This window comes from Apostichopus japonicus, chromosome 4 (assembly GCF_037975245.1).
Source record: "Apostichopus japonicus isolate 1M-3 chromosome 4, ASM3797524v1, whole genome shotgun sequence".
Lineage (NCBI taxonomy): Eukaryota > Metazoa > Echinodermata > Holothuroidea > Aspidochirotida > Stichopodidae > Apostichopus > Apostichopus japonicus.
In genome coordinates, this window is record NC_092564.1 from 18,218,422 (window position 1) to 18,239,869 (window position 21,448).

General features: G+C 37.3%; 1 protein-coding gene across 2 annotated transcripts; it reads right to left on the reverse strand.

Moving 5' to 3' along the window:
* Nucleotides 1-530: 530 nt before the first annotated feature.
* On the reverse strand, nucleotides 531-21,111 carry LOC139966023 (uncharacterized). Of its 2 annotated transcripts, none has more exons than XM_071968666.1 (6): nucleotides 20,973-21,111; nucleotides 13,585-13,675; nucleotides 4,286-4,318; nucleotides 3,018-3,076; nucleotides 2,138-2,257; nucleotides 531-1,142 (listed from the first exon to the last, which is right to left on the reverse strand). In XM_071968666.1, exons 2-6 carry the CDS (start codon nucleotides 13,652-13,654, stop codon nucleotides 1,074-1,076), a joined length of 351 nt encoding a protein of 116 aa, XP_071824767.1. In that variant the 5' UTR covers nucleotides 13,655-13,675; nucleotides 20,973-21,111; the 3' UTR covers nucleotides 531-1,073. The 2 variants fall into 2 exon arrangements, with proteins under 2 accessions (XP_071824767.1, XP_071824766.1); XM_071968665.1 differs by having other exon boundaries at nucleotides 2,138-2,260; nucleotides 20,973-21,110.
* Nucleotides 21,112-21,448: the final 337 nt, after the last annotated feature.

The following is a 21,448-nucleotide window of genomic DNA, read 5'->3' on the forward strand; positions in this document are numbered from 1 at the left end:
ACCAATATCTTCGCAAAATTATTACGAAGGACAACTGAAATAGGTGAAACTGATTTCATGCAATCATCCAAACCTGCTTAGTAAGATATTCCATCAAATCGAACGTCGGATTTGAAACACTTTAACAAATTAAGGTTAGGCAGCTTGTCCAGAAGAAGATTGATTGAATCCCTGAAAAATTGTAGTTGCGAAGTATGCTGACACATTCTACCGTGTGTAGGGTGATTCGGCGATATATATTTGTCCTACAATGCCAAAGGCAAGAAACAGTGGAAAAACAACTTAACAGACGACGTAAAATTAAAGACACAAGAATTTATGAAGCATAATAATTAGTATATAGACCATCATAATATATTAGGAACTATGTTTTCAAGAAAAAAAGAAAACAAGTCTACATAACCTTGTTTGAAAGAAACACTATTGGCCTATATGGAGGAAAAGATGAAGTCTATAGGTAATATATTTATATATATATATATATATATATATATATATATATATATATATATATATATATATATATATATATATATATATCAAGTCAGACAGACGGGCTAACGTTACCTGTTACGTGTACAAATGTTTCCCCCATTCAATCATACTCAATGAATCCATTTCGATCAAACGTGTGTGCCAATGATATTTTATTTCAGATTGAAAGAAAGATTTTCACATGAAGTATAAGACAAAGGAAGAAAGACAACAATCGAAGAAAACTAACTACATTGGCTTCAGACTTATATGGTTATCTATCCGAGCTTTCTTTTTCTGATGGTTTCGGTTAGGCGGGTATAGTTCACTTCAAACTCAATATGTTTAGATTTGTAATAATACGCAATTAGCCAATTAACTTAATGAAAGGACCAAACATTACCACTGGTTACCATAACACATCTCTTTTCAATTTGCTTTGAAACGTCTTTGAAGAAACTGAAATTAATACAATCGTGGGCCCACCTAGTTGCACAAAGTGAGAGTTTTGGTAATTGTAAATAAAGTACGTTGGCGACAACATTTAAAAAGAGCAAACGCAACAACTATAATGAGGCCGACAGTGTGTCCTAAAAACCCTAGTGCTGAAGTCCGAAATTGCCATCTTCAAGTTCACGCAGACGGTGGTCCCAAGGAAGTCGGCTTTTCTGTGGGAGAAAGCAGAGAGAGAGAGAGAAAGTAAGATAAAGGTGTAGACATCAATAAACTTCTTTCGATATTATTTATTAAATTCACAAATTGAAAATGACACTCCTTTCATTGAACATAAATACTCAATATGAATACGGATGGATATGATATAAGTAAGCACCTTGGGTCTTGTATATACGGTCGACGGGACTTTGAGCTAGAAGTTCTTTTAAATTGCTAATTCAGCCAGAAAGAAACCTCCTATTTGTACTTTTTGAGTCACATTTACGTTGCTCCAAAGGCCCGAGGAGAGGCAAAGGTTTCAAGTGATTGACTACAACCCTCCGGTCTTGGTGTAATTTGTGGCCAGTTTCAATGTGGTTGCCCGAAGAAATATGGATAGTAAAATATATTCTTATTTTATTAGTAAAACGTAAGGAGAAATGAAGAATCCAAGGAAAGGGTGGGAGGTGGTGGGGGCAGTCACGAAATTGTCCACTTGATCAGAGCCGGTCTCTAAACGCAACTGGTTGTTCCACGAGTCATTCATGTACACATTCTTTCATTGGTTGTTCCACGAGTCCTTCATGTACACATTCGATCATTATTACGTTAAACACACTTCTATTCAATGTTCTGTTAGAAATAAACGGCAATCCTTGGAACTTATTCGTCCCGGAGCACTTTAGTACATATCTATTTCCTTCAGTACAGTTTACTTATATCTTTATTTGCAGGCTTAAGTTTTCTTTCCAAATGCCAACATTATATTATGACAGTCATATCATCTTTAGACATTACTATTCAAGAAGCACGTTTTTATATTATTAGAATATTAAACTTAAATGAGAATCTTCAGTTTGTAACGAACACAACAATATCAGCATCTCTCCGAATTCATGATAGCCTGAAATATGAAACAAACTATTAAAGAAAACTTATATTTCATAAAGCCGCTATATGCACCTCACACGGTAATTTTTTTCCCTATCTGTTCTTAATCAATTCTCACCTTTTTAGAGATTCTTGCATAGTCGGGATTTTGTTTCTGCAATTCAGGAGTAGGGAACATTAAATCATTTAATCTATTCATCAGTTCATCTGTAAGGAGGGCATCTAATGATTGTCGAAACTGCTATAAGAAAGAAATCAGAGAGTCCAATTGAGACAAAATCGAAGAATAAAAATGAGAAATTATGAGATTTTACGCTTTACAATATCTTTGCCGACTCGAATAGCCAAAGTGCCAAAAAATACATACGTTATATCATGCCTACATGCACTTTTAATTAATGTAGTTGGCTGACTACATTTGCGGAATACATGCATTTTATTTTTTGTTTTCAAAATATAAATGAAAGGGCATTAATGGTTCGGAATGGGGTCGCAGACAAAATTATAAAATAACGGTTCACTGAGAGTCTGTACACTGTCTTGTCATAGTGGTTTAAAAATTGATCACAGAATTTTAAGGTCTACAGGAACCGTTTGGCGGCTGGCAAGCTTAGATATGGGGGTAGGGTGGAAGGGTAATTTCCACATTCTCCCCCCCCCCCCCCGACACAATGAATATTGTCATTGATACCTGCACACGAGGAAAATATATCGCTTTGTCGATATCAGCTGACCCAACGTAAAGGTTATATATTTATGTATATTATGTATATATATATATATATATATATATATATATATATATATATATATATATATATATATATATATGTGTGTGTGTGTGTGTGTTTTATATATATATATATATATGTGTGTGTGTGTGTGTTTTTTTATATATATATATATATATATATGTATATATATATATATATATGTATATATTATATATACATACATATATCTTATTGTTAACAAGTATAAGAAGAAACAACCATTACCTCTTGAGTTCGGGTGTCGATTGAACTTCTTTTTCCTTGGCACGGTCTTGGTCTTCCATCTGAAGAACAGATAAATATGATATGTTGATTCATGATGATTCCGTGTACCCAATGCGGGGTTTCAAGAGGGAAGTTCAGGGGATCATTTGCAAGGAATATTTGTTGCTTCGTCGCTTTTAGAAAGAATGTCGTGTTGGACGTGTATTTTGAATTGAATGAAATCATGAGTAAATCATAGGAAACAATGATTTTTCTCCTACAGTAATATTGTTATGCTCTTAAATTGGTCAAAGGCTATGCTTCATACAATACTTCCATGGAGCAGGAACATAAATTAAAACAAAATCCATCCCCTCTTCCGCCGAACTTTTGAAACTAAAAGGTACTTAACAGATTTTTGGTACGAGTGCAAAAGCATGAGTACCAGTGCAAGTATATAGTTCACCATTGGCTTGAGTACCAAAATGCCTCGAGTCTCAGTATAGAAATACAGATCATTGAGGACGAGTACTAACGAAACAGGTAGCTATGTCAGCATATGAGTATAGACTGGCTACAATTGTGATTCTTAGGCATGAAAGATAACCTCCCCAACCCAACCCCACGCCGCACCCCCCAAAAAAAACCCAACCCTCCCCCGCCCACCCCCGCCATCCGTCTAAACTTAAATTGACCTATTTTTAGAAAAGTATTAGTTATCAAACTAATTCCTTTACCTAACGGCTTCTCATAAATATTGACTATACGAAGCGGATTACATGCATGTGTCTCGTTGTTATTCTTTATTAATGCTATCCGCCGTTCCAAACTTCCATAACACTAATGTTTATGCACTTGACCATATAGCCGAGTTTCCCTTCAAGAATCGTGTATAGTAAAAGTCGAAGTTTGTGAGATTTCCTTTGATTTTTGCATGTCATTAATTGTGATAGGAGAAAGAAAAAAAAACCGTCCCAGATGACGGCGAAACATTCAGGATCGACCTTCTATGACTGATATAATAACAACTCACTAAAAGTTAGATGGAGGTCATATTCTACATTAATTACAATTTTATTTCAGGTAATACTCAGTAGGTTTTTGGTATAAAATTGTTTTCGAAAGGCAGCAAGCTGTTTTAATGTCCAGTCGTGTGCATTTCCACTCCCTCGTATATATGGACTATACCACGCATTTATCCACGTCATTAGAATCACTATTCAATGCACGGACTCCATGGAGAGGCAGGCCATTAATAATGTATGTATGTATCTACTTATATTACTTACGTATTGTGTAGCACAACGCTCTCCGTTGTCTCTCTGTAAAGATAGAAGAAGGACAAGAACATGGATGTGAGACAATACGTATTTGATGACGTCATGTTCCTAAATTAGCAAATCAGTAGTATACGGTTGAATGAGGAACCAACCGTGGTTCACTGATAGGACACATTTATGTACCAAAGCCCTGATCTCTCTTAACAATATCTTCATGGGTTGAATAAACATTGAAAGCTGCGGGCTTTGAAAACACTTCCCAGGATGTAACTTCAAGTCACGTAATCTGAAATCTGGATGATCTAACACAACCCTCATATGGAGATATTTTGATTTTATATAAAACATGATAAGGATAGAAGATATGTTATATATACCGTCCACAATAGGCATTGTATCTGGTTATCTGAAATGTTTTAAGTGTAAACAAATATCAAACACTGTCGCTACGCACGAGCGTATCTGCAGTTTTATGCCAATATGTTTCATTTAAGCGATTTTGTTATTAAAAGATTGAGCTGAAGAGGCCAAATCTCTTAGCACGGTCCGGAACGGGCCCCAACAAGCTAAATCCTGACATAATTTAACTAATCGTGATGGTAATCTGCTTTAATTAGTTCTGTGCTACGAGTGCATGGCCAGTAGGCACCATTGGGGCTTTTATTCATGAAGGTTCGAATCTCATCTTTTAAAGACAAATAACCTTTTGTACATTTCTTTTTACAAAATAGGTTATAATAATTGTGTAATATCAAAGTGTGCTTGTGCACTGTGTTGTATGCCTTTACCGTAAATAACAGTTTTAACCAACATAAACTAGTCAGAAAGATGACTATATGACGCTGAGTTAACGTTGAAACAATAAAAACAACAATTAAATTTACATATTTACGTAAGACAATTACGCCCTTTGTTATTGAAAATGACTTTGATTGTAATTTACAAAATGCAATGTCATTATATATATATATATATATACATATATATATATATATATATATATATATATATATATATATAGATATAGATATTTATACACCCATAATGTTTTCTTATTATATTTATTTCTTTGTATACATATATGTATATACAAATAAATAAATATAATAATAAAACATAATAAAACATTACTGGTAATTAGTTTGGGATAAAATGTCAAAGATTTCCTGCGAAATATCGCACAAATTATCCTCAATTAATTCATCTGTTAAATATTTCTGATAATGAAAGAGGTTAACGACTGTGAACAAAATATGTAATCATTTCTTTTCAAATTTCTGTTGACAGCTGAGAAGCGTTTAGAATTTTCTTTTCCTCCCTAGTTTCTGAGTGATTTCATGTCACTACCATAAACAGTGGATGTTATATCCCGAGGCCAAATTACACGCATGCTTTCAGTTAAAGTCAAATCGCGGTGATTTGACATTCGGTGTGATATCTTTAACAGTTCGTGTGAAGTTTAATTAAAAGATAAAAGCATTTTTCAAAAGAAATATTAATTTGCCAGCTGAAGCCAGATATGGTTTTATGAGATGTGTATGATCCCATACGTATATCAAGCAAATCTGACGATTCCATTGTTTTAAAGCTCATCGGAAGTTATTCTGTCTCAATTTCACCCTTGCATTGTGTATGAATTTTATTCTATTCTTTTAAATAGTATCCCCTTTTTGTTATTCTGACACTTTTGAATAACATTACTGAGAAAGGTCACATTAAGTATAATTTGATGTACGTTTCCTCACGGACTTAACGGGGGGAGGGGGAGGGAGGGAGGGACAGTACTTCAAATCTGCTTACTAAGTTTCCGTTATTCGCTTGTCAACCTGTCAATCTCTGACCCAGCTGTGTCGCCTTATTCACTGAATATTCATGAAGTTTGATTAAATGGCATTATTAGTCAAAACTAAAACGTAAAGTTGAAACGTCAATTGGCAAACAACCAATTCCGGATTCCGTTTAGGAGAACATGGAGTTCTTTGGGTTGCCGAGCAAACGATAAAGTTGACCTACTTGTTACCTTAACAATTTTCTTCGACTTTATATATAACATATGTGTGGATATTTAAGTCTTAAAAGCATATATGCTGTATGATAATGTCACTTGTAATGGGTTTGTCTGCAGGAGTGACTTCTGTGTCACCTAAAGACAACATGACACGTATATACCAAAGACCGTAGTATGGACACACTTAGTTCCCATGCAAAGGATGTTGAATACAATAAAATATATTAATAATATATATATATATATATATATATATATATATATATATATATATATATATATATATATATATATATATATATATATATATATATATATATATATATATATATATATTGATTTTGTTATGGGTTAAATTCCTCATTCCAAATTCAAAAACAGCTTAACAAAAAATGGTAGGGCCTTACATATAGGCTTAACTTCTCTTGGGAATTTAATTTTAACCCATTTTATTTGGAAAGGAACGTCTTGATTTGATCAGAGATATACGGATTCAATACGAGCTCCGTATGGCACAATAAATGAGTCAGTTCTGTATATTTACCTATATCGTTTTCTGATTTAGGCAATGATCATAAGGTCAATAAATTATGTCAGAAGTAAAATGAAGCGAGGATATTCCTCTATTAAATATTTTATTATTCGTTAAGATGCTGCTGTAACGTTCACATCCGAAATATTCATAATTAGTTATAGAACAGTAGTGTATACCTATAACTGAGAAACAATGCTAATTAATGGGTAATTATATTTAAATTAGGAATATTAATATGATAAAATGATGAAAAGTAACCAATCTCTTCTTTGCCTCCCTAGAGCGAGCTTAAAAGCGATAAATGGTCCCCAAATCACAAAAGTGACAAAATGTATTTACTTCGCATTTTTGGATTGTATGGATTCGTCATTTTTGGACAATATTCCGCCCACGTGATGGTTTCTAGGTTGTATAAACTGAACAAGGTACCGTCAAGAAACGTTTCTTTTGCTTTAATTCACTCTTTCTTTCAATATAAAGTATAACAACACAGTTTCGCGTGACCTTCAGACATGTGTCCCGAATTCTCCAGTTTGACGAGAAAAGCATTCCTTTAAGATGGTCATATGATCTACAACTAATGCTACAAAAGTGCACGACTTCCTTGGATAAAACATACAGGAAAGGTTATTGCCATTAATTATTTAAAAAAATACAAACTCTTATTATTTTATTGGACTATCAAAAATGACTAGCAGAGATGAACTTTCCTTTAGCAAGACGTACACTTGAAAACCAATTAAGTTCGTCAAATGTTAAAACACAAGGATTACTTGCTAATACGTACCGCTTAACCAGTAAATCAATCTTAACATTGTGATGCATCAACTATAATTACTTGCTTCAGTTCGCCCAAGTGATTAAATTATTTTGATCAAAACGTGTTAAGTATAGCGCTTAGTAATATCAAATATTGCTAACAATTATCGTATGAATTATATGATGTTGGTTCACAAAACACACTCAGCTGCATATCTTAGTAATATAGTCAGTTGAATAACAAGCTAGCGTACAGGAACCTGGTGCGTGTTAGTCACCGAACGTCAACAGTGTGTATTAGTTCGCCAGTGAGAGGTCAGCCTGATGTATCAGTTTGTCAATGAGAGGTCAATATGGTATATCTGTCTGTCAGTGAGAGGTCAAAATTGTGTACCAATGTGTAAGTAAGAATCAACATTGTGTATAAGTCTGTCAGTTCGAGGTCAGCCTGATGTATCAGTCTGTCAGTGAGAGGTCAGCCTTGTGTATCAGTCTGTCAGTTCGAGGCCACCCTGATGTATCAGTCTGTCAGTGAGAGGACAGCCTGATGTATCAGTCTGTCAGTGAGAGGTCAGCCTGGTGTATCAGTCTGTCAGTTCGAGGTCACCCTGATGTATCAGTCTGTCAGTGAGAGGTCAGCCTGATGTATCAGTCTGTCAGTGAATGGTCAGCCTGATGTATCAGTCTGTCAGTGAGAGGTCAGCCTGATGTATTAGTCTGTCAGTGAGAGGTCACCCTGATGTATTAATCTGTCAGGGGAGGTCAGCCTGGTGTATCAGTCTGTCAGTGAGAGGTCAGCCTGATGTATCAGTCTGTAAGTGAATGGTCGGCCTGATGTATCAGTCTGTCAGTGAGAGGTCAGTCTGATGTATCAGTCTGTCAGTGAGAGGTCAGTCTGATGTATCAGTCTGTAAGTGAATGGTCAGCCTGGTGTATCAGTCTGTCAGTGAGAGGTCAGCCTGGTGTATCAGTCTGTCAGTGAGAGGTCAGCCTGATGAATCAGTCTGTCAGTTCGAGGTCAGCCTGGTGTATCAGTCTGTGAGTTAGAGGTCAGCCTGATGTATCAGTCTGTCAGTGAGAGGTCAGCCTGATGTATCAGTCTGTCAGTGAGAGGTCAGCCTGATGTATCAGTCTGTAAGTGAATGGTCAGCCTGATGTATCAGTCTGTCAGTGAGAGGTCAGCCTGGTGTATCAGTCTGTCAGTTCGAGGTCAGCCTGATGAATCAGTCTGTCAGTTCGAGGTCAGCCTGGTGTATCAGTCTGTCAGTGAATGGTCAGCCTGATGTATCAGTCTGTCAGTGAGAGGTCAGTCTGATGTATCAGTCTGGCAGTGAGAGGTCAGCCTGATGTATCAGTCTGTCAGTGAGAGGTCAGCCTGGTGTATCAGTCTGTCAGTGAGAGGTCACCCTGATGTATCAGTCTGTCAGTGAGAGGTCAGCCTGGTGTATCAGTCTGTCAGTGAGAGGTCACCCTGATGTATTAATCTGTCAGGGGAGGTCAGCCTGATGTATCAGTCTGTCAGTGAGAGGTCAGCGTGATGTATCAGTCTGTCAGTGAGAGGTCAGCCTGATGTATCAATATGTGAGTTAGAGGTCAGCCTGATGTATCAATCTGTCAGTGAGAGGTCAGCCTGATGTATCAGTCTGTCAGTGAGAGGTCAGCCTGATGTATCAGTCTGTCAGTTCGAGGTCAGCCTGATGTATCAGTCTGTGAGTTAGAGGTCAGCGTAATGTATCAGTCTGTCAGTGAGAGGTCAGCCTGATGTATCAGTCTGTCAGTTCGGGGTCAGCCTGGTGTATCAGTCTGTCAGTGAGGGGTCAGCCTGATGTATCAGTCTGTCAGTGAGAGGTCAGCCTGGTGTATCAGTCTGTGAGTTAGAGGTCAGCCTGATGTATCAGTCTGTCAGTGAGAGGTCAGCCTGATGTATCAGTCTGTCAGTGAGAGGTCAGCCTGATGTATCAGTCTGTCAGTGAGACGTCAGCCTGATGTATCAGTCTGTCAGTGAGAGGTCAGCCTGATGTATCAGTCTGTGAGTTAGAGGTCAGCCTGATGTATCAGTCTGTCAGTGAGAGGTCAGCCTGATGTATCAGTCTGTCAGTGAGGAGTCAGCCTGGTGTATCAGTCTGTCAGTGAGGGGTCAGCCTGATGTATCAGTCTGTCAGTGAGGGGTCAGCCTGATGTATCAGTCTGTGAGTTAGAGGTCAGCCTGATGTATCAGTCTGTCAGTGAGAGGTCACCCTGATGTATCAGTCTGTGAGTTAGAGGTCAGCCTGATGTATCAGTCTGTCAGTGAGAGGTCAGCCTGATGTATCAGTCTGTCAGTGAGAGGTCAGCCTGATGTATCAGTCTGTCAGTGAGATTTCAGCCTGGTGTATCAGTCTGTGAGTTAGAGGTCAGCCTGATGTATGAGTTTGTCAGTGAGGGGTCAGCCTGATGTATCAGTCTGTCAGTGAGAGGTCATTCTGATGTATCAGTCTGTCAGTGAGGGGTCAGTCTGGTGTATCAGTCTGTCAGTGAGAGGTCAGCCTGATGTATCAGTCTGTCAGTGAGAGGTCAGCCTGATGTATCAGTCTGTCAGTGAGGGGTCAGCCTGGTGTATCAGTCTGTCAGTGAGGGGTCAGCCTGAAGTATCAGTCTGTCAGTGAGAGGTCAGCCTGATGTATCAATCTGTCAGTGAGAGGTCAGCCTGGTGTATCAGTCTGTGAGTGAGAGGTCAGCCTGATGTATCAATCTGTAAGTGAATGGTCAGCCTGATGTATCAGTCTGTGAGTTAGAGGTCAGCCTGCTGTATCAGTCTGTCAGTGAGAGGTCAGCCTGGTGTATCAGTCTGTCAGTGAGGGGTCAGCCTGGTGTATCAGTCTGTCAGTGAGAGGTCAGCCTGATGTATCAGTCTGTCAGTGAGAGGTCAGCCTGGTGTATCAGTCTGTCAGTGAGAGGTCAGCCTGATGTATCAGTCTGTCAGTGAGAGTTCAGCCTGATTAACAGTCTGTGAGTTATAGGTCAGCCTGATGTATCAGTCTGTCAGTGAGAGGTCAGCCTGATGTATCAGTCTGTCAGTGAGGAGTCAGCCTGGTGTATCAGTCTGTCAGTGAGGGGTCAGCCTGATGTATCAGTCTGTCAGTGAGCGGTCAGCCTGATGTATCAGTCTGTGAGTTAGAGGTCAGCCTGATGTATCAGTCTGTCAGTGAGGGGTCAGCCTGATGTATCAGTCTGTGAGTTAGAGGTCAGCCTGATGTATCAGTCTGTCAGTGAGAGGTCAGCCTGATGTATCAGTCTGTCAGTGAGGGGTCAGCCTGATGTATCAGTCTGTCAGTGAGAGTTCAGCCTGGTGTATCAGTCTGTGAGTTAGAGGTCAGCCTGATGTATCAGTTTGTCAGTGAGAGGTCAGCCTGATGTATCAGTCTGTCAGTGAGAGGTCATTCTGATGTATCAGTCTGTCAGTGAGGGGTCAGCCTGGTGTATCAGTCTGTCAGTGAGAGGTCAGCCTGATGTATCAGTCTGTCAGTGAGGGGTCAGCCTGGTGTAGCAGTCTGTCAGTGAGGGGTCAGCCTGAAGTATCAGTCTGTCAGTGAGAGGTGAGCCTGATGTATCAATCTGTCAGTGAGAGGTCAGCCTGGTGTATCAGTCTGTGAGTGAGAGGTCAGCCTGATGTATCAGTCTGTAAGTGAATGGTCAGCCTGATGTATCAGTCTGTCAGTGAGAGGTCAGCCTGATGTATCAGTCTGTGAGTTAGAGGTCAGCCTGATGTATCAGTCTGTCAGTGAGAGGTCAGCCTGGTGTATCAGTCTGTCAGTGAGGGGTCAGCCTGGTGTATCAGTCTGTCAGTAAGAGGTCAGCCTGATGTATCAGTCTGTCAGTGAGGGGTCAGCCTGATGTATCAGTCTGTCAGTGAGAGGTCAGCCTTGTATATCAGTCTGTCAGTGAGAGGTCAAAATGGTTTATCTGTCTGTCAGTGAGAAGTATAACATTATGCTGTACAGGAACTTTTGCATGCTAGTCACCATACGACACAATCTGTTGTCAGTTTGAGGTCAGTTATATGTATCAGTCTATCTCTGAGAGGTCAATATTGTGAGAGGTCGGTATGATATATCGGTCTGTCGGTGAGAGGTCAACATTGGGTATCAGTCTGCCAGTTAGAGGTCAGAATTATGTATCAGTCCGTCAGTGAGAGGTCAACATTGTGTATCTGTCTGTCTGTCAGTCAGTTGTCAACTGGTGAGGCGAGGTGGGACACTGAAGATCAATGAGGTGAATGAACTTTTAACAATGAACACTTGTATATAGTTGCTACTTGCTATATATATATATATGGGAGGGTTGAAACACAAGTATAGTAGTATAGGTTTAGGGTTAGTTATGAGACGGTGTTTCAAACCGTTGCATTAAATGGCCTTTGTCGTCATCGACGTTTATATCATGTGCTGAATTAAGCAACAGACGATTTTGTGCAGACTACAGTCAGCTACCAGTGAAAATTGAAACGTTTCATGCGCACATCTCAACAGGAAACAATGGTATTTTGATATTTTTTTGCAACTAAAGACCCGCAGGACAAATACATATTTCTTAAAGGTATTGCGTTAATTAGCTAGTGGGAAAATTGAACTTAATTTTAGTAAACAGAAGAAACAAAATATTCGAAAGTTTAGTGAGAGAACCTGGAGAGATTTAGAAGTTAGATAGGAAGAAGACAATAAGTATAGATCAAGCGTAAAATAACTAAAATCAGTTTAAAAAAAAATTACATAAAATTCATTCGTTCTCAAGTATGTAAATATATATAAAAGACTATAGCCTTCAACATTAATCCTCAATGCACTCACTCTAGAATTTACCCATTAGCAATATCATCATATAGTTGAACGGTTCCTTGGCAACAAATGGTTCTTAAATCGCTTTGCAGATCGTGAAAGAAAGAGTATATCGTTTATCCATGATTATATACTGTACCCCCCCAAAAAATACATTTTTCACTTTAATAGCCTATTATTATCCCAGAAAATTACAGTTTAACACGACTATGTTACATCTATACATGCGTCAGAACTCGCGCTATACCTCTACTCATCATATTGAAGAAATAAGGGTGGATTATGTATAGTTGTCATAGCTAGGAAATTTCGATCCATTGTATCCAGTTGAAAGCAAAAGAACAAGAAACGTTGAAGCATTCTCGAATTTTTCGCCAGCTGTTTTCAGCTTTCCGTGTGGATATGTTCTGTTGAATCGATAACAACGTATAGCACCAGCCTAACAGTAGAGCTATAGCATCTTGCATATAATAATTAGCATCAAATCAGACATAAATTGGTAGCATTTGCAGAGTCAGCACAAAGCAGAGTTATAACAGTATCACTATACAGCGGCTGCAGTGTAGCAATTGTTTATACGGCATCGGTAATACCAGAGGGATGGAGAGCCAGTTCGCCACCCCCCCCCCACCCCACGTGGGGGAGGTATGGGTCAATGGTGTAACATGACCATCTTTTTGTCCTTCTCTTTTCTTTTTTTTCCCTTCAGTATGCTAGGAAAGAGAATACATTATTCTTCATCCTCCACTATCATCCAGCGAGCCCCTCACACTCTTTACATGTCCTCTAATAGACAATGGGCACCAGAGCTGTATTCCCCACCGTCGTCCCCTCCCCCATTCCCGACCCGTTCTCGGAGGACTGTGAATCACAGTATTAACATCACATAAACAGGAGCAGCAACGTGTCAAGAAACGTTTCTCCATAGCAATTACAGCGCGCGACAGTTGAGTAGCAACTCGGTGTAGCAACAATAGCAGTTTGTATGAAAAACAGCAGGATAACATAGGTAACATACACTATACCTACATCTTTTGTAGGAGTTTAGCAGTTTAATGAACATTATAACACGAGCATTGAAGCAGTGTAGCACGCAGTTCTTATAACAGTGTATAGCCCTAGACCCAGTTCGGAAGATTATAGTAGCATCAACAATCTCCCGCATAATGTCTATATATATATATTAACTTACCAGTGTTCACTTGTGCGATCGATAACGCCACAACTGACGTCACAAGTGCCAATAGCAGGAACTGTTGCATGGTTCTTCCACTGTTGTCTGTCTGTTTGTAATGAATGAGAAATATATAATCGTCAACATATTTTAACTTTTCTATGATTCATATTTTACCTTTACCTATAGCAATTCGGTTGATTAATATATCATGTATCGCTGCATGCGCGCAGTGACGCAGTTCATGCGTTTCAGACTATATATAGTTATAACATCACAAAGGCAATCGCGTAAGATATGTTATTTAATGTGACATTGTAAAACTTATACACATAAAAGTCATCTTACGATTTCATTGACTTCACTCGTTCTCACAAGGATTTATCAATTATCAGTTTACGCAATTAGTTTCCAATGGTAAATACGATTTGAAAATCCTATCCAAAAAGTGAGGCAGTGAACTATATTCATTCAGGAGAAAGACGTCATCGATTCAGGCTTAACTAGAAACTTTATTGTAGTAGAATATGTGCGTTGATATAATATATTTAATTACTCATTAACAAACAAACAAGCCAGAAAGCAAAAAACACACACAGAAACGAAAATAAACAATAAGTATTGAAGAGAAAGAATATTCATCATATTTGGAAACATTTCCCCATCAATACCCCATCTCGATTCTTGGTTTATTATATGGTTGGATTTATAAATCCTATTGTGACTGACTTAACCTTCAATTACGCCAAAAGTGGATCACAGTATGTGATGTTTGGCTATGATGTCTTTAGAGCAGTTTTGCCAAAAGCTTTACTTACGCTATTATCTTAGGGGAGGGGGGGGGGGCTTTATCCTTGACACGTGATATTTTGGAATGTTGGCTTAGTTGTAAATGAAACCCTTTTGTAGAAATATTCTTTCCTTCTTTGATTCTTTTATTTTAGAAAGAAGACAGTTTTAAGGTGAAACTTTCCATTATTACATAATGCAATCTTCATAACGAAGATAACTTAGTAAAAGACAAACACACTGTACAAAAACGTGGGAAAAGTATGAAATGGTATTCGTACCCGACAGTTAGCTCTATGACAACATTGAAAGAGTTCTATGAAGACTAAATTGTTGAAGTTTTATTTTTCGTTGTTGTAAAAGGTGCTACTTAGCGAGCTTTTCCTTGATCACTTTAAGTGTTTGTGTCTTCAGTTTTATTCTCTCTCCTATTGGGTCCTTGATGGGGACTTGAGTGTCCCTCCTGATCCTTTTTGTTTTCTACTAAACTAAACTAAGCTAAACTATCATCAGTATTTCACCAGTGCGACCCATTGACTCATCACTCCGCTTCCGTTTATATTCTGGCGTTCCAATTGGACAGTGAGATATGACGTCATGCTCATGATGAAATTGCATGATAACGATGTTGTATTGTTTAGGATTCTTTCTTCCTTTCTGCCTTTTTTCTTATTGTGTTATTTTTACCCAGCATAATTGTGTTGTCATAACCAAAGTATTTGTTATCTTAAATCATTTATTGTAAAAACAACGGGAATTGTGTCAAATAATAACAAAAAGACATAAATTTACGGAGTAATAATAAAGGACGCGTTGCTTGAAATTCAGGTCTATTTATAAGAGAAAGATCGTTGAAAAGTCAAGTTACGGATATAATGAAAGATCAATATACTGTTTGAAAAGAAAAGATAACTACCCATCTTGAGATAACCTTTAAGCATGCCCACATTGGAAAAGGTAAGTCAATATGAGTATAATGAATTCCTTGAAAATATATATAAAAGTGAGTTAAACGTTCAAAGGATGATATATGGAGCTAAATTCATGACATTATGTGACATTATAGTTATAAAAACGCCCTTAGTTTGTTTTTTCATGTCTTCGATTTATGGGATCCTTTTCTACTTTGTAAGAAGTTTTTTGAAGAGCTTATATATTCTTCACCTAATAGACAAATTTCAAGACTTATGTAGCAGTTCTTAAATCCAGGAGTGGGTGGGGGGGGGTCAGGATATAGAGGTATAACCCCGGGGCAAGGGAAAACGTGATAAAGAATAGGACTATTCTCATGTTCATCAGATATATTGGGAAATGTAGAAGAACTGGCGGAACTCAATTTGCCTAGCCAAAAAAAAAGATGCGCGCATAAATAACTGTTAATGATCAGAAGTAGTTATTAACACAACTGTGTGCTAAGGAGTATAATTTGTAGTCCCCAAAAAAATGCCCAAGCATCCATCATTTGATGTATAATTATATGATTTCTGGAGGAGTGTCCCCTGCCCCTCTTGCATGGGAGTCGACCAGGTCCACACTCCTTCTTTTATAAACTCTATCTGACAAAAGTGCATACAATGGATAAGAAGATAATCCTTGTGGAAACATTCACATGATCAAACATTCACATCCCCTCCCCTCCCCTCCCCTCCCCTCCGCTCCCCTCCCCCTCCCCTCCCCTCCCCCTGTGTTTGTGAAATGTGTCATTTGGTCAAAGTGAGCTTTGCTTTTATTTTACTGTGGTGACAGTAGCATTCACATGATCAAACATTGACATCCCCTCCCCTTCCACCTCCCCCTCCCCTGTGTTTGTGAAAAGTGTCATTCGGTAAAAGTTGAGCTTTGCTTTTATTTTACTTTGGTGACAGTAATTGTCCAAAAGTTGTGAGTTCCATTGTTGACTTCTTTACATGATTGTTAAACCTTTTAAAAGTTTGACATTAAATACAATTTTACTTATATCACAAATTAATGAGACAAAATGAGTACAAAATAAAAAAACACACTGGCTCCATTTTAATCGATAGCATAAGAACCATTAGTTAATAGAATACAAAGAGAAGGCAGGAATTATGTGCGTCGAGATAAGATGATTTATTTATGTTATGAAATGATAATGCACTTTTTAATGGTGCAAATTCATTTCCAGTAGAATTCAGAATTTGCGAGAACATTTCTGCATTTTTGTATTTATTATTAATTCTTTTTTTTGGGGGGGGGGGGGATGGGGTGGAGTTTTAGTAAACGTTCAACTATGTGTGCTGATGAATTTAATAGCCTACCCTGCACCAGCAGATTAAACGTTCCATTAACCTTGTCATCAGGCACATTCAGAAAGTTGATGAAGTTGATGAAATGTTATCATCAAAGGTAACTTTGAAGGTGCTGTAAGTGGATAAATTTGTATGATTTTCTTTTGTACAAACCTACAAACAAAAGAGTCTATACTCTGTAACTTAATGATGTCTTTGCGTTTTGGTCATCCACCTTACCCCCCCCCCTCCCCCCCCCCCCCCTCTCTCTCTCTCTCTCTCTCTTACATCCTATTTGTACATGGTGGGTAAACTTAGAAACAGGGCAAATGTCATATTGTATACTTTGCCTTAAACATGGGAACCTCATCACTGTATGATGATACATTGCGTGGCTATACATAATATATTGTCCTACTGATAATGATTACGTCGGGACTATGAGTCTGCGGCATTTATTTATAATGGTTCATTGGTTTAAACCAAATTCTTGATTATTTGATGTCGTTTGAATAGAAAATGGGTTTCATGCCTAAAAAATGCCTTTCATAATGATCTCTATGTCAACAATTGCCCGGTGATCTTACTTGCTTCCGTTTATGATTTATATTTTTTAATTGAATAGTAAAGGAAGAGGTTCCAATTTGACAGGTTCCAATTGAGGTTCCTGGTTCCATGGTTCCAAGGTTCCAAGGTACCAAATATCCAAGGTTACAAGGTTCCAAGGTTCCAATGTTAGGAGGTTACAAGTTCACAAGGTTCCAAGGTTCCAAGGTTCCATATTACAAAGTTACAAGGTTACAAGGTTCCAAGGTTCCAATGTTACAAGGTTCCAAATATCCAAGGTTCCAAGGTTGAGGTTCTAGGTTCCAATTTGACATAAAGATAATTCGTTAATCTTGTCAAGGAGATAATATCCTAAGATACGATCATCTTTGAAAAATAGTTTTGATACCGACAGACACTATTCAAACAATAATCTCTTTTGGTAAAACTGAAATATTAATATCACGTTGCGAAAATGCGAATACACATATTTTTTGTGGGGAATTTCATTGAATAAATGACGGAATTGAACTGGCCAGTGGTCTAGGTATAAAGATATGAAATGTTTCTAATATTAATGTGATTTTCTTTACTCGAATTTCTGGATCAACATTCGCATTAGGATAAATGCATACATACATACATGCACTGCAAGATGTGTGATCGTATATTGGAGAATTATGCGCCAAATTCACAACGTGCTAGATAATCCCTTTTTAAAGGAAATGGTAAGGATGGATAAAACATGAGAGCAATTGTCTTTAAATTAACATGCAGTCTACTTCATGACGTCATCAATCATGTTTAGTGGATGATTCACATTGATATATAGGACGGACGTGAATTTGAAACAAACAGGTATGATGCATGATATGTAGATGCATAAATGATAAGAATTATGAAATCCATGAATAGATTCCCTGGACTGTTTTTAGTCTCAAGTTCAAGCCAAGAAAGGAGAGGACACAACACGCAGTGGGGGCGGGGATGCGGGGGAGGGGGAGAAGAGTACAAGATGATAGTATAAGTATACATTTCAGGGGGACGGTGGGGGTCGGGAAGGGGTGCTAGGGTTATAAAGAAACACAGAAAATTCGCCGGCATGCAGTGACATGACAGAGTCTTTATGTGGTTTTCAATTCGACAAGAATGCTTAGATTTGCATATGATATACATAATGTATAATACTTGCGGGTTTTGTATAGACTTAAGTCACTTATTGTTGTTGTTTTCTTTTCTTCATTCATCTCTCGTTTTGAGAAATTAAAATAAAAAAGGTTCCTTAACATCAGGAAACGTCGGAGTGATAAAGGGATGCGCGAAGCTTGTTTAGAAATAAAGCGTAGGTTTTCTTACAGTAGAAATCAGAAAATAATTTACAAGAAATAAATAAAACGCAAACATTTGTTTTTATGTCAAATGAAACAAACATGCAATTATTCAAATAAAAACTGCAGTTACCTAAACAAAAACAATGTTATATAAAAACGAATATAAGCAAAATATACAACGGCGAATGACTGGGAAGTTATGAAAAATCTTTAAGACAGCGGTGGAATTCTTGGCTAGATAGAACGGTATACCTGTTGCATCAGGTTTAGAGGTATAGTGTGTCATACCAACTGAACTAGATGGTGAAGGTGATCCCCGTAGAGCTAATAATCCTCCGTCCACCTCCAGGACTCTCCCATAGTAAAAAATATATAGATCCGTGAAATTTTTAGTTTTACTTTTAAAGCTGGTGAGACTGATGGTATAGGATTGAAAGGTTGAATTGTTCCATCTCTTTATAAACGAAGTATAAAATAAAAACATTCTATTCACGACTTTTATTTTATTTTTCATATTTATGAGACCAACTTGTCTTTTTATATCTATCAGGGGAATTTTAACAAATTTATAACAAATCCGTGATACAAATTAGTGGAACTAGAAATTAGTAGTAATCATACTATTTTGTTATCAAGTAATTTTTTGCCGATGTTTGACAGGATTTATTCACTGGTTAGAGGAGCCTCGGCGTTTCGAATCGCGTTCAGAGGAAAACTGTTCGCCTCTGAGGACGATCCTGCTAAGATCGAAACGTCAGGCTTGTTGTGATATTACGTAACTACAACAGCGTTTTGCAGTAAATAGGCAGTCTGCCAGCAGTTTTGTTCTCTGCTTTACTTCACATCTTTACATACACAGCCTTTTCAAATAATTTACACGTGTAGGCTTTATACTGTTTGGGTTAAATCATCCCACAATATGAATGTATGCTTGGTCAATATTTTAGGGCAGAATTATATCTCTGATGCCACACTTCAGGAAAAAAGAAGGAAGAAAAAAAACAACAAAAACAACATTGAGTGTTGATAATGTTGTTATAGCTATTCCAGTTTTTAAGATATTCAACCTTTAAAATATGCTAAATCAGTTAGGAATGCTCATTTAATGTTTAATTGGTAAATGAAATCGTCCCCTTAATTAAAGCATATAATTGTTAAAGCTATAATCTAATTGTTGTATAAATACTCATAACTCAACCAAAATATGTTCCTTATTTATTCGGATACACAACGGAACATCATTAAATGACATTCAACAGCATTAGTTACTTTCAATTATCAACACATTATAAATGTGTTATTTTGAGGTTAATAATATCCTATTGAAAAAAAAGTAATGTAGAAATACACCCTCGGCTGTTTTTTTTTTTTTTGTCTTTAACATAGCAAAATTTAATTTATAGCATCTTTTCGGGAAATTACTCTTCTGGAAATCATAGGTTGTTGAAGAAGTTTTCCAAGAAAATCGCATAACAAGCCCGAATAAATGATGCATAAACCTCAAACGCTTGCCAAACATTCGATATTTTACATTTAATATTTGTTACACACAATGTTTTCCTTCTTTCTTTTTTATCTTTCTTGGATTAAATGGTTAACGATTCGCTAACTTATAACATTAAAGTTTTGTAACAACAGAATTGACCAATTGGTTAACTTAACGCACAGATGAGTAAAACCTGCATATTTTTCTGTAGCCCGCGAGAAAGTTCTCAAAACTCTATTAATGCCGATCTCTAAAACTTATATTGAAACAATATTTTTTTTATCGAACCGAACGGAATCGATATATTTTATCACTGAATACTCAAGGGGGTGGGGGGCATGAAATATGCATAATTTGGGTAGTCTACATAAAGGGCCTATGCTAAGCGTAATATGATACCCAAAGCAACAGATGGACAAAGCGTATGCAGAAAATACTTTTCCAATAGATATATTGTAACAATTACAGTTTTTGTCATGGGAGGTAGGAACATCCTATAGGTGGTAAAACTTCACTGTGGTCCGCAAGATTATTTTCGTGCCAATTTCCTGGATTAAGGTGTACAACAAATTATTACGTGTGAAATATTACTTCGCTTGGTAAACGTGCATGGCGACATATCAAGAGCCAATACCACCAACGACTTTTAATAGTGAATTGACATTATAACCAAGTTAACATCCTACTTTATTACTGCTCTGATCATACACATACATGGCTTCAAAAGATGTAGAATTAAATGCCTTATAATGATCCTTATATGCAATGACTGGTAGTAAAGAAGCATGACCCTTTCACTCCTGCAGATGGAAGAAAATAGATACATTCGAATCTCGAATCAAAGAAAGATTGCTGGATTCCCAAATGAGTAAAATAATTTTAAATTTGAAAAAAAAATTGCCATTTGAAAATTACAGAAGCCAGAAGAAAATAAGAAGGGGAAAAGAGAAAAGAAATGTGAACAGACTTTGTCCTATTGTATAAAGTTGCTTTCAAATATCTTACCTAAGCCCGATCCACTTTCTGTCAAAAATTTGAAACAAATCTGGGAACTCCAGTCAAACACGCAGATTAAGATTGATTTAAAGGCAACTCGATGTCAGCAATGTGATGTTCCGAACAGTGCGTGATATAGAGTATTCCAAACTTCGAATACATCAGCTTTTTAATTGTCCGAAGATGACTCTGTGACGTCATTCGTCGAAATACGCCGCAACCATGGATTTTGATATAATTGGAAGTGAAGTTGTATGCCGGATATATTGCATATTATCAAAAAGAGACAATGTGTAGGTTTTTGTGTGAAAATATGGAAATCGGAATAGAAATGCATTTCCGAGAGATGCATTCAGGAAAGATAATTTTTTTTCGAAACTTAAAGGAGAGGTTTGGGTGAGACTTTGTCACAAAGTGGTTTTACTATACTATATTTATATGAATCCCAAAAGGACGAAACCGGTCGTGAAGTGGATTTTTTTCTG